Here is a 12,455-nt window from a genome sequence, read left to right as displayed (position 1 = left end):
TCACGTTGCCGGTGGCCATGCGGGCTCATGCAGGCGCCTACTCCTGCCAGGCCCGGGACTCCCAGGGCACCCGCAGTTCCCGACCTGCTACCCTGCAAGTCCTCTGTGAGCAGGGGATCCCTGAGTAGGGCTGCCTGGGAGGAGGGTGGTAGAGGACGATTCTGGGTCCTGGTGAGGGTGGGCACAGGGCTGCAGTGGGCCCAGGAATGGTCAGGTGGAAAAGAGGACATAGGTGCTGAGGAAAGGGATCCTACAGCCCTACAAACCCTGCCTGGAGGACTGCCCACAGGGCTTCAGAGAAGCCGTCACTTATAGGAAGAGACCATTTGTCCAGAGGTTTTAACCTGCCAACCTCAGGCAGCTGGACACTGGGCAGTACAGGATGCCTAGGCAAGGCTCCCATCTGTGCTTTGCCTTGTCCCCAGATGCCCCCCGGGACGCTGTGCTGTCCTCCTTCCGAGACTCGAGAGCCAGGTCCATGGCTGTGGTACAGTGCACCGTGGACAGCGAGCCCCCTGCTGAGCTGGCCCTGTCTTACAATGGCAAGGTGCTGGCCACCAGCCGGGCATCGGGGACAGGCCATGTCCAGGTGGACCGCAACGCCCTGCGGCTGCAATTGCAAGATGTGCCCACCGGTGATGATGACACCTACGTTTGCACAGCCCGCAACTTGCTGGGCTCAGTCAGCACCACTGGGCGGCTGCAGGCGGAAGGTGAGCTGTGGGTGGGGTCAAGTCCATGTGAGGGGCTGAGGCTCCCACTAGAGGGGGCAGTGTGGCCTGAGATAGCCCTGCCTTGAGATCCCCTAATCTGATGGAGGAGGCACAGCTTCCACTGGAGGGTGCTGCCCAGCCTGAGGGGGAAGATCTGGCATTGTCCTTGAAGATCCTCCTACAAGGGAGAGATGTCACATTGCCCAAGGGGAGCTTGGGTGAAGGGAAGACATAACCCTGCCCCCACAGAGCCCAGTCTGGGCATAGGGGCACAGACCTTTCCAAGCCCGGGTGGGGAAGAAGACACAGCCCTACCCTCAGGGAGCTCAGTCCGAGGGTAAGAAACAGTCACATCCATCAGAAAGGCTGGTCTGATAAGGAGATTTGGTTCCATCCTGGGAACCCTCAGTGCAAGGACAAGGACAGTCCTTTGCTCAGGATCAGACTGACAGGGGAGACACAGTTGCACCTTGAAGGCCCAGATCCCAAGTCGGACTGAGACTGCCCCTCCATGTACAGAGGCTTCTCAGAGCCCCCCCGCCCAGAGGCTCCAGGCCTGCAGATCCCCAACCACCGCCCATCCTGGCCCACAGGTGTGCACGTGGTGGCCCAGCCAGGCCTGGATGTGCCTGAGGGCACGGCGCTGAACCTCAGCTGCTGCCTCCCTGGTGGCCCCAGGCCTTCGGGCAATTCCACCTTTGCCTGGTTCTGGAATGGCCAGCAACTACACATGGAGCCTGTGCCCACTCTCACCTTCGCCCACGTGGCCCGTGCCCAAGCTGGGGTGTACCACTGCCGGGCTGAGCTCCCCACTGGGGCCGCTGCCTCTGCTCCAGTCATGCTGCGTGTGCTCTGTGAGTGTGAACCCCTCCCCCTGCCTCAGTCTCCCCACATCTCACAAGTCCACCTCAGGTTTTCCTCCTCTTCTGTCTGCAAAGAGCAAGGGCTTCACGGATACAGAGTCCCAGCTGGAATCCTGGCTCTCCAGCTGATTGGTCGTGTGATCTACAATCTGTGCCTTGGCTTCCTCATCTGTAAAATGGGGAACACACCCGTCCTTTATGAGGAGCATAGGAAATAAAGCATGCGGAATGCCTGGTACACAATAAGCCCACACCATCAGCTTTGGTCTCCCACTCCAGTCTTCACCAGGGCTTACACTGTGTCAGTCAGCTGTTGCTACGTAACAAGTCATCCCAAAAGTTAGTGCTTCAGGCAACAGCCGTGTCATTTGCTTAGGTTATTCTGTGGGTCAGAAATGTAGGCTGGGCCCAGTTGGGCAGTTCTTCTGCTGTTCTTATTTCATGTGGCAGCAGTTGTCCCATGGTCTCAGATGGCTTCACTCTTGTGGGTGGCAGTAGGGCCACATGTGACCACCAGGCTGACCTGGGCTTCCCACATGATTGTGTTCCAAAAAGCAGAGCAGAAGCTAAAAGGTCACTTGAGGTCTGGTTCTGATATCACACAATGACACTCATTTCTTCCATTGGTCAAAGCGATTCACAGATTCAAGGAGTGAAGAAATAGGCCCCACCTTTTAATGGGAGGAGTAACAAAGTCTCAGGCATGGGTGCAGGGAGGGAGGAATCTGTGGTCATTTTCTGCAATCACTGCACTCCCTTCCTCCCCACAGACCCTCCCAAGACGCCCACCATGACGGTCTTTGTGGAGCCTGAGGATGGCCTTCAGGGCATCCTGGACTGCCAGGTGGAGAGTGAGCCCCTCGCCAGCCTGACCCTCCACCTCGGCAGTCGACTGGTGGCCTCCAGCCAGCTCCGGGGTACTCCTGCCGAGCCGCATATCCATGTCTCAGCCTTCCCCAATGCCTTGAGGGTGGACATCAAGGAGCTAAGGCCCAGCGACCAGGGGGAATATGTGTGCTCAGCCTCCAATTCCCTGGGTTCTGCCTCTGCCTCCACGTACTTTGGAGCCAGAGGTAAGGCGGTACTTTATCTCCCAGGCCACTCTGCACAGAGACCTAGTCCCTAGGCCCAAAGGCTTCCTCCCCTGGATCCCTTCTGCTATGGTACAGCTTGGCTGTGTAGGCCAAACTGACTGCTTGGAGCTCCCTTGTGTGGGGGCTTCAGAGATACAGGGAAAGTTAGAAGGTCTTGGGCAGGGTGCCTTGGGAGGGGTCACTGGGGCCCAGAGCTGTGGCTGCCCCTGAGCCTGCCTCTGTGTTCCAGCCCTGCACCGCCTGCATCTGTTCAAGCAGCTGCTCTGGGTCCTGGGACTGCTGGCAAGCCTCCTGCTCCTGCTGTTGTGCCTGGGGGCCTGGCACACCTGGAGGTGGGTGCAGAGCTGGGCCCAGACCAACTCATCCTCCCCCCTTCTCCCCAACATCCCCTCGCATCTTTTAGGAGAACCTCCCCACTACCAAGCTCACAGGCTGCATGCTTCCCAGACAGTCCTTTCCAATTTGGGAGTCCCTTCTAGAATCTTCTCTAAATCCTCCCTGCTCTTTTTTTCTTTTCGACCTGAAGAAAGGGCTGGGGAGGAAGGAGAAAGTACTTCACTCTCCATGAGGTCCCCCTGCTCTGTGCCATGGGGAATCTGGGGCCAGTCTGTGGGGAGGGACAGGAGAATGGGGCCTGGCAGCAGAGAGGGGAGAGGCTGTCTGAGTCCACTCTTACTCTTGCAGAAAGAGGCGCTTTCATCAGCTAAGCACGTGTGAGAATTCGGTGGAGATGGCTTCTGAGAAAGAGACCACGCAGGTATACATTCAACACATGTGGGCACACGTAGACAAAACACCCAGCGGACTCACAGAGCCGTGCTGGCATCTAGAGACTGCTGTCACTTATAGGCTGATGTCTGGGACCAGGGGAGGTTGGGGAGAGCGTGCAGGGAACCAGGACATAGGGAGACAGGGAGAGCCCTATCACGTGTGGGGAAGAGGGGAGGGTGGCTGGCTGGAGGACTGGGGCAGACTTTGTGGGCTTAGCAGCGTCACCTCTACTTCCAAGACACATTTTCTATGTCTTTGTTTTGAGATCTCCTGGGCAGGAGTGGAAGTTCCCTGTGATGAATCCCTTCTGCACAGGATCCCTCTGGTGGCTCCAAGTCACAGTTTCAGTCACACACACTCCTGCTAGTCCCCTGAGGGATCTTACCTAAGGCTGGAGCCCTGGGGGCCTGCCCTTGCTCACAGAGCCCTCCTGAGCACAGGGTTTTCTCTGTGGGTGGCTCATGGATCCTGAGGCAGCCACATGTGGAACCTTGTCCTGTGCTTTGCCCCTGAGCTGACCAGTGATAATTGCCTGCCCTCAGGAGGAGGAGATGGCCAGTATCTGGGATGACTCGGGCCCGTGAACATGGATGAGGCAGCATTGGGTCCTGCCTGCCTCTGTGAAAACAGCTCTGTGACATCTGACTTTTAGTGACCTGGCTCCTTGCCCCCAAGGAAATGGGTGGTGAGAGGTGGGGATAAATACCTGTCTACCCAGGAGGGTGTTGACCCTGGAGGACTCTGAAGAGGACCAAGTTGGTCATGTTGTCCACTTCTTTCTCTTTTTCTCCTCTCTCCTCTCTATTTCTCCTCCAAAATAGGCCCCGCCCCTTCACAGTCCCCTCAAAGCTCACCCTGGATTTTTGGGGTGGATTCAAAGAAGAGCATTCTATGTCCTCAGAGGCTTGCTCAGGCACTGTGTTAGTCAGAACATAAGTCAGGCTGCTCTAACAGGAGACCAAATATAGTGACTGCAACAGGATAGAATTTTATTTTGCTCTCCCATACTAGTCTGGCTGTTACAGTGGTTTAGGATGTTGAGGCTCAGGATCCTTCTATCTTACTTTTCTCCATCCCTAAAATGTTGCCTTTGATTGTGAGGTTTACCCGGGCCCCACTGTGTCCAGAATTCCCTCCAGCCAAAAGAGGGAAGAATGGAAGCAGAAGTATACAGGAACACAACCCAGAAGTTGCTCATGTCATTTCTACTCACTTTCCATTGGCTGGAGTGGAGTCACACAGCCACTTCAAACGGCAAGGGAGGCTGGGAAATGTAGTTTGTGTTCTGAGTCCAGAGTACATTTGGACATTCTATTTCCAAAGGACTCACAACTAAGGGTTCATCCCTAGGACTTTTGCTATTGGTGGGAATGCCACCAGCAGGCCACGTTCTGTTCCAATGCCCATCTCCTGAAGGCCAAGGCATGCCCTGACGTTCTAGTCATGGGCTTCCTGAAGGAACTAGTCCCTCTCACATGGCAAGACTGAGGAAATCAAGGCTTGGTGGTCCCTAGGGAGAGGACATGCCAGGCAGTGGGGTTGCCTGAGCAGATATCCTTGTGCCAGATTTGGCCCCTGGAAGAAGAAGTACTCCCATTCATACCACTCCTACCACCACCCCCAGACACTGGGCACTGCCTTACTGACTCTTTCAGGCACAGATGCAGCCAGCATCCTTGTTTTTGCTCCAGGTGCACCCTCTCCATAGCCATGTTAACTCTTGTCCTTTCCCCAGAGCCCCATGTACCAGGGACTGTTAAACAGAATAAAAGTTACCAAGAAAGAATAAAGCATTCCCGGGAAATCAGGACTGAAGGGTATGAGTTCTGGAGAAGGCTAGTGACTCTCCTTGTAGAGAGATGTTGGCAGTTAGTGGGAGGAGCCAAGGACCCACCACTCTGGAATCTGGGCTGAGAAACAGAATGGTGAGGGAAGTGGCATAGCAGCTAACAGACTGAGGAGAAACTGGAGGCCATGTGAGCTTTGTGCAGTGCCGGCTGTGCCCTCCCTCATTCCAGCCCCTCCCCCCTTTCATGTCCGATTGCCAGTTCCTTCCTGAGAGCCTACCCCTCTCGTCCTTCCAATAAACTTCTGTCCTATGAAGCAGTGGGACTGAGTCTCTTTCTTGCAACCCAAACTGCTGAGCTAGAACTCAGAGGATTCAAACGTCAGTGGGGTTTATTCTTGGAGACCATCTACAGGAGGTGGCTGGGGCGCAAGTTACATGACATTTATCACAAATTACCTTATGCTGAAGCTATTTGTGTCCCTTCCTGCTCCCTGGGACTCTGTCTTTGTGCTGCCCAACTCTGCCACCCACAATGACCAGCACAGTGCTTGGCATACAGTAGGTGAGCACTTCGTAAGCACTTGTCTGTTCTCTATTGTTGTTGACTGGGAGGGTAGAAAGCCTGGACTAAATCCAGGGGTGGGCCTGGGAAGAGCAAAACAAGGACAGCCCGATGTTTGGGGGATGTCTGTAGCAGAGAGGATGAGGGCAGGACCTCAAGTGGCAGTAGAAAGGGTGGCAGTGGGAGATTTGGGAAGATCTGACAAAGATTTTGGAAGTCTTCACCTGCTTCTCTGTGCCTCCAAGGGGACATATGTCCATCTTGGGTTGGAGGGTTCTCAGAGGATTTGGTTGCATACACTCCCAGTGGTCCGAGGCCCCTGAGACTTTTACAATAAACATTTAGTTGAAGTGTTGGCCAGTTTGCTGCATTCTTGCCAGAGTAGCTCTTTGCGGGGCCCTGCCTGGTTCTCTACCCATTGTCCACATTGAAGCTGCCCTTCTGTGTTGTCTTGCTTTGGGCAGTGTGGAGGTCTTGTTGAGGGTCTGCTCTGCTTTCCTGATCCCCAGCTTCATCGGGGTTTGAGTCACCTCAAAACCGTCAGCTAAGCATGTCAGGCTGCACATTGGGTGTCACCCTGACACCATCTGTGATCTCTTGGGTATTCTGAGCTACCTCTCTCTTCTTCTTCCTCATGCTTCCAACACCATGGTTAGGACTTATGTTTCATAATTTCCCATTTTTCAGGACCCACATTCTCTTCTGGAGTCTCTAGTTATGCTTTTGTTCACTATGGGTCTCTCTATCCACACCTACTCTTTTCCTAATCCTTCCAGTATGAGAGAAGAGATATCAAAGTGGACCCTAGGCATGGCAGGATGCCTCATGCCTTGTTACCCTGGCTCACCTCACAGGAGGGTCATCATCCTAAAGTGATGGCCTCTGTTGCCATCAGCACCTCTGGCAACCCCACAGGGTCAGGACTCTTCAACCTGTCTATATTGAAGCCCCCGGCATGAACAAAGCCTTCATGTCTGTATTGGGTCTGGTTCCTCAAGATGGAAATTAATATGCAAGAGACTTACTAAGGATGTGCTCCTGGAGAGACCAGCAAAGGAGGAGAGGAAACTGGACAGACCAGGGCAGAAAGCTAAAGCCAAACACACATTGGTGTCCTTAGCAGCATTTTTGGTGACATCCTCAAACCAGGAACCACTCAAATGTGCGGCAATAATAGAGTCAATGATAAAAGAATGTGGTTATAGGCATACAATTGAAAAGTACCAAGCAATGAGTATGAATGAGCAAAAGATATATTCTAAAGGTTGGATAAATTTCACAAACTGGCAAAAATATTCACAAGTCACACTCCAGACAAAGGGTGACTCTCCATCATATATAAGCAGTTCCTTTAAGTTCTTAAGGCATAGACCAACAACTCAATAGAAAAATGGGCTACAGACATGAACAGGCAATTCAGAGACAAGAAAATACAAATGGTTCTTAAATATTTGGAAAATATTCAATATCACTTGTAAGAGAAAAATCAAAGCTGTATTCTTTTTCAGACTAGCAAATATCACAAAGTTTGATAACACACTGTGTTGGTGGGAAAACTGACCCTCTCAGATACTGCTGGTTGATTATATGAGGGGGAACACCAAAAAACCCAGAATTTATTTATAAAAAATTATGCGCTTATTTTTACACGTTTAAACTTCAGTCACTTTCAAAGTACTCTGTTTGATGCAATACACCTACCAAGACACTCTTCCCACTGCTCAAAACAGTTTTTGAACTTACCAATTTTGATGCCTTTTAGGGCTTCTGTCATTTTTTGTTTCACATCTTCTACATCAACAAAACATTTCCCTTTGAGGGCTTTAGGGAAACAAAAAAACGTTGCTCGGGGCAAGATTGGGTGAATAGGGAATGTTGGGCATGGAGGTCATGTCATTTTTGGTCAAAAACTACTGAACACTCAGTGCGGTGTAGGCAGGTTCTTCATGTAACTCATCCATTATGAAATGGGCAAACACACTGAAAGAATTTCCCAAAAAATTTGCTGAAACCAAACAGGCTCTCACAACAACGCTAGCTGGTACACTGATGCCAGTGGGCTCCTAGAACACTTACTTAGCAGGGAAACCTGTACTACAAGGAGCCCACACTCCAAAAAATAATTCCGGGTTTTTTGGGGTCCCCCTCATAAATTGGTACAAATTAAAGAACAATATGACTATATCTACTCAAATCAAACACACATATCCTTTGACCTGTATTCCCACTTATTAGAATTTATTTCGCAGATATATCTGTGTAAAAAGAGATAACATGGATTGAATATACCCAATGAGCAGTCATTTTTTTTTTTAATTTAAAGATGTGGAGTACAATTCAGGTATACACATGTTCATTATGCAGGTACCCTTGTTGATGAGGTGTGCCCCTCCCTCCCCGGCAGTGTTCCTCAACTGCCAATCCCACCACTCCCTCCTCCCCCCAGCAGTTTCCCACTACTGCCAATCCCTTTTTCATAGTATTATTATAATTGTTCAAGGTCCGTTTATGAATGAGAACATATAGTACTTTGTTCTTTGTTTCTGTGATAGATCACTGAGTATGACAGGCTCTAAATCCATCCAAGGTGCTACAAAATTCACGTTTGCCCTTCTTTATGGCTGCATAATATTCCGTTGTGTATATGGACCACATTTTTTTGCATCCAGTCCAGCTTCAATGGGTAGCATGGTTGGTTCCATGTTTTTGCTATTGTGAATAGAGTTGCAGCAAACATGTCTGTGCAGGTACCTTTTTTTTTGTAGAATGCTTTGAGTTCCTCTGGGTATATTCCCAATAGGGAGGTTGATGGGTCATATGGAAGGTCAATTTCTAGTTCTTTCAGAAATTGCCACACTGTCTTTCAAAGAGGTTGCACTAGTTTGCATTCCCACTAGCAGTGTAGAAGTGTTCCTTTTTCTCCACATCCTCGCCAGCATCTGTTGTTGTTTGTTTTATTAATGATGGCCATTCTTACTGGGGTTAGGTGGTATCTCAATGTGGTTTTGCTTTGCATTTTCTCTCTGATGATTAGTGAGGCTGAGCGCTTTTTCATGTGTCTGTTGGCTGCCCATATATCTTCTTTTGAGAAATGTCTATTCACGTCTTTTGCTCACTTTTTAATGGGCTGTTTGTTTTTTCCCTTTCGGCATATTTGAGTTCCTAGTAGATCCTAGATGTTAGGCCTTTGTCAGACATATAGTTAGCAGCCATTTTAACATTGCCTGAATCTCATGTCTTTCTAGCAGTTCTCTTAACTTACCCTCTAATCACTAGCCAAGAACAGAGCTGGTATCTGAGAGGTAGTTATTGATAATTGTTTTACCCTAGTTATTGGTAATTGTTTTACCCTAGCTTGTTTTGTACTAATTAGCGTTTCTATTTTAAGTAATTGCCTCCACCCATAAGAACCAACTTAACCTAATCAGACCTTTATGACACAGACAGACCCCACCACCATGGCATCAATCATGTGACTAACCCACCCATCTGCCTGCTGTCCATCACCTGACGTCAATACCTGCGCGTACCTGCCCCTTCGTGATGACGTGGAGCAGACCACCACCCAGTCACCTTAATGACCTTCCTTCATCAAAGGAAAGAATTAAAAGGATTCAACCTTGAGCACCTAGTGGCCATTGTCTTGCTAAGCTATGGTGTGCTCTTTGAGCTATGACCGGGTCATGTTTCCTGGCTTTGGCCCCCTCCCCTACCTTGGAGAGGTGAATTTCCCCTTTCTCCCTCTCAAATTTACTTTCTAAATAAACTATATTTCCCAATTTAACTCCTGTCTAATTCTTTGCATCCTTCTCACGGCACCAGATCGCACCAGGCACCCCACACTTCCAGCAGGCCTAAACTAACATTCTGGAAGTCCCACTGGGAGTGTGATCTACACTGTGTATAAGATTATCCATTACAGTATTGTTTGTAATAAGAGAGTATGATGGCTAATTTTATATGTGTTAACTTGGCTAGGTAAGGTGATGCCCAGATACCTGGTAAAACATTATTTCTTGGTGGGTTGTTGGCGATATTTCTGGAAGTGATTAGCATTTGCACTGGTGGACTGAGTAAAGGAGATCACTCTCACTAACGTGGGTGGCATCATCCAGTCCATTAAGGGCCCAAAGAGAACACAAAGGTGGGCTGGGCTTGGTGGCTCAGCCTGTAATCCCGCGCTTTGGGAGGCCAAGGTGAGTGAATTGCCTGAGCCTGCAGGTTCGAGACCCACCTGGGCAACTTGGTGAGACCTCATCTCTACAGTAAATCAAAAAAATTAGCCGGGCGTGGTAGCATGCGCCTGTAGTTCCAGCTACTTGGAAGGCTGAGGCGGAAGGATCACCGGAGCCCAGCAGGTCGAGGCTGCGGTGGCCAGGAACGTGCCACTGAACTCCAGTCTGGGCAACAGAGTGACTCCGACTCAAAAAAAAAAAAAAGAACACAAAGGTGGAAGAAAAGTGTCTCCCTCTCTCTGCTTGAGCTTGGGCATCCATCTTCACCTGCCTTTGGACATCAGCACTCCTGGTTCTCAGGCCTTTGGCCTGGAACTATAACTTATACCACTGGCTCCCTAGTTCTTGGGTCTTTGAACTCAAACTGAATTGTATCACCAGCTTTTTTGGTTCTGCAGCTTACAGGTGGCAGGCTGTGGGGCTTTTTGTCCTCCATAATCACATGAGCCAATTCCTATAATACGTGTGTGTGCGCGCACATGCACGTGTGTATGTGTGTGTGTATGTGTGTGTGTGTGTGTGTGATCTTATTGATTCAGTTTTTTCTGGAGAATGTTGAGTGATACAAAAAAGGAATTAGAAACCATTTATATTCCCCAGAGGGGAACTAAATTACGGCATTCAATCAAAAAAGTAATGCAGTTAGTGAGGATGCCACACACTCACTAGAAATGATAAAATTAAAAAGATTGACAACACTAAATGTTGATGCGAATATGGAGGAACTGGAACTCTCAGCATAAATTGCTGGTAAGGGTGCAAAGTGGTACAACCACTTTGGAAAAGTTTGAGTTTCTTAAAAAAATTAAATATGCCATTACTTTATTGACCTTGCAATTCTATTCTAGGTAATTAGTTATACATGAGACATGAAAATATATGTCCATACAAAGACTTAGACACACTTTCATAGCAGCTGTATTTATAAGAGCCACAACTGGGAAAGAACCCAAATATTCTACTGGTGCACAGAGAAACTGGTACATGGAAATTGGTACATGGAACACCACTCAGCAATAGGACGAAACAAACTGTTGACACAAAACAGTGTAAATGAATCTCAAAAACACTGTAGAGGGAAGGAAGCCAGTCACAAAAAGCACATGCTGTACTCTTCCATTTATATAAAGTTTTAGAACGGAGTTGGGTGTGGTGGTTCACGCCTGTAAGCCCAGCACTTTGGGAGGTGGAGGCGAGAAGATTGCATGGGCCCATGGACTCGAAACCAGCCTAGACAACATGGGGAGACATTGTCTCTACAACAAACAAAAAAATTAGCTGGACATGGTGGCACATGCCTGTAGTTCCAGCTACTTGGAAGGCTGAGGTTGAAGGATCACGTGAGCCCAGCAGGTCAAGGCTGTGGTGGCCGTGAGCGTGCCACTGCACTCCAGTCTGGGCAACAGAGTGAGACTCCAACTAAAAAAAAAAAAAAAAGCTCTAGAGCAGGCAAAACTTATCTACAGACATAAAACAGATCAGGTGGTTGTCTAAAGTTGGGAGTGGGAGAGATTGACCAGGTCTTGCTCTGCTGCCCAGGCTGGAGTGCAGTGGTGGGATCATGTAGCTCACTGCAGCCTTGAACTCCTGGACTCAAGTGATCTTCTAGCTTCAGGTTCCTGAGTAGCAGGGACTGTAGGTGTGAACCACCACACCTCTGTGGAAAGCTCCACTGGCCTATTAAAATTCCTCTAATTGTACATTTAAAATAAGTACATTTTATTGTATGTAAATATGCTTTAATAAAATTTATTTTAGACACACTTTCTAGTAGTTACCGTAGTAATAAACATAAAAATAACAATAAGGACCCTCTAAATACGCGGATATTCAAGGTCAATTAAGTGACCAAAAAAAAACCAAGGTGTAGAAAAATGTTAATACGATTTTTTAAAAAGTCTGTATTTCTTGGGTGTGCATGAAAATCATCTGAAAGTTATTCAAGAAACTAACAGTGGCTTCCTGTTGTGAGAGGAGGACCAGGCGCACGGGGAGAGGTAGGGAGACATTTCCCCATTATTTTATCATACGTTTTGATATTCGAATCACATGAAGGTGCTTCTCTCACGGCTGGAACTTTTACTAACAGGATCGCTGCATTCCAGATTCGCGGAAACAAATAGGTTTGCTTAAAGGCTAACATCCCTCGCTGCGGGAATTTACCCTAGCATCCAAACAAACCTCTGAAACGAGAGCCAGATGTGACTGAGGCGTAAAGGGCCCCACGTCGGAGCGCCCAGGGTTGCAGCTTCTGGCGCCCGCCGGGCACGAGCGGCTGTCCCCACGCTGCGCCTCTCCCTCGGCGTCGCCTCTGCCCGCCCCGACGTCCCCGAGACCAAGCCCCACGGCCGCGGCTTCCGCTCGCTCCCCGCCCGCGGCGCGCCCGGCGTCGGGGTCGGGGCCCCGGGGCTCAGAGACGGGGCGCCCG

General features: G+C 49.5%; 1 protein-coding gene across 1 annotated transcript in view; it reads left to right on the top strand.

Annotated features, from left to right (window-relative positions):
* SIGLEC1 (sialic acid binding Ig like lectin 1) overlaps window positions 1–4,025 on the top strand; it is a 17,395-nt gene extending 13,370 nt beyond the window's left edge. The window contains 8 exon segments of the mRNA XM_008066566.1: window positions 1–9; window positions 11–105; window positions 426–713; window positions 1,307–1,567; window positions 2,347–2,649; window positions 2,900–3,002; window positions 3,355–3,427; window positions 3,984–4,025. The exon segment at window positions 1–9 is cut by the window's left edge and continues 133 nt beyond it. Coding sequence (XP_008064757.1) covers window positions 1–9; window positions 11–105; window positions 426–713; window positions 1,307–1,567; window positions 2,347–2,649; window positions 2,900–3,002; window positions 3,355–3,427; window positions 3,984–4,025 — 1,174 coding nt within the window.
* The last annotated feature ends 8,430 nt before the right edge of the window (window positions 4,026–12,455 follow it).

This window comes from Carlito syrichta, unplaced genomic scaffold (genome assembly GCF_000164805.1).
Source record: "Carlito syrichta isolate Samal-C Ts95f unplaced genomic scaffold, Tarsius_syrichta-2.0.1 Scaffold309007, whole genome shotgun sequence".
NCBI classification, from domain to species: Eukaryota; Metazoa; Chordata; class Mammalia; order Primates; family Tarsiidae; genus Carlito; species Carlito syrichta.
This window is presented reverse-complemented; position numbering and strand designations above follow the sequence as displayed.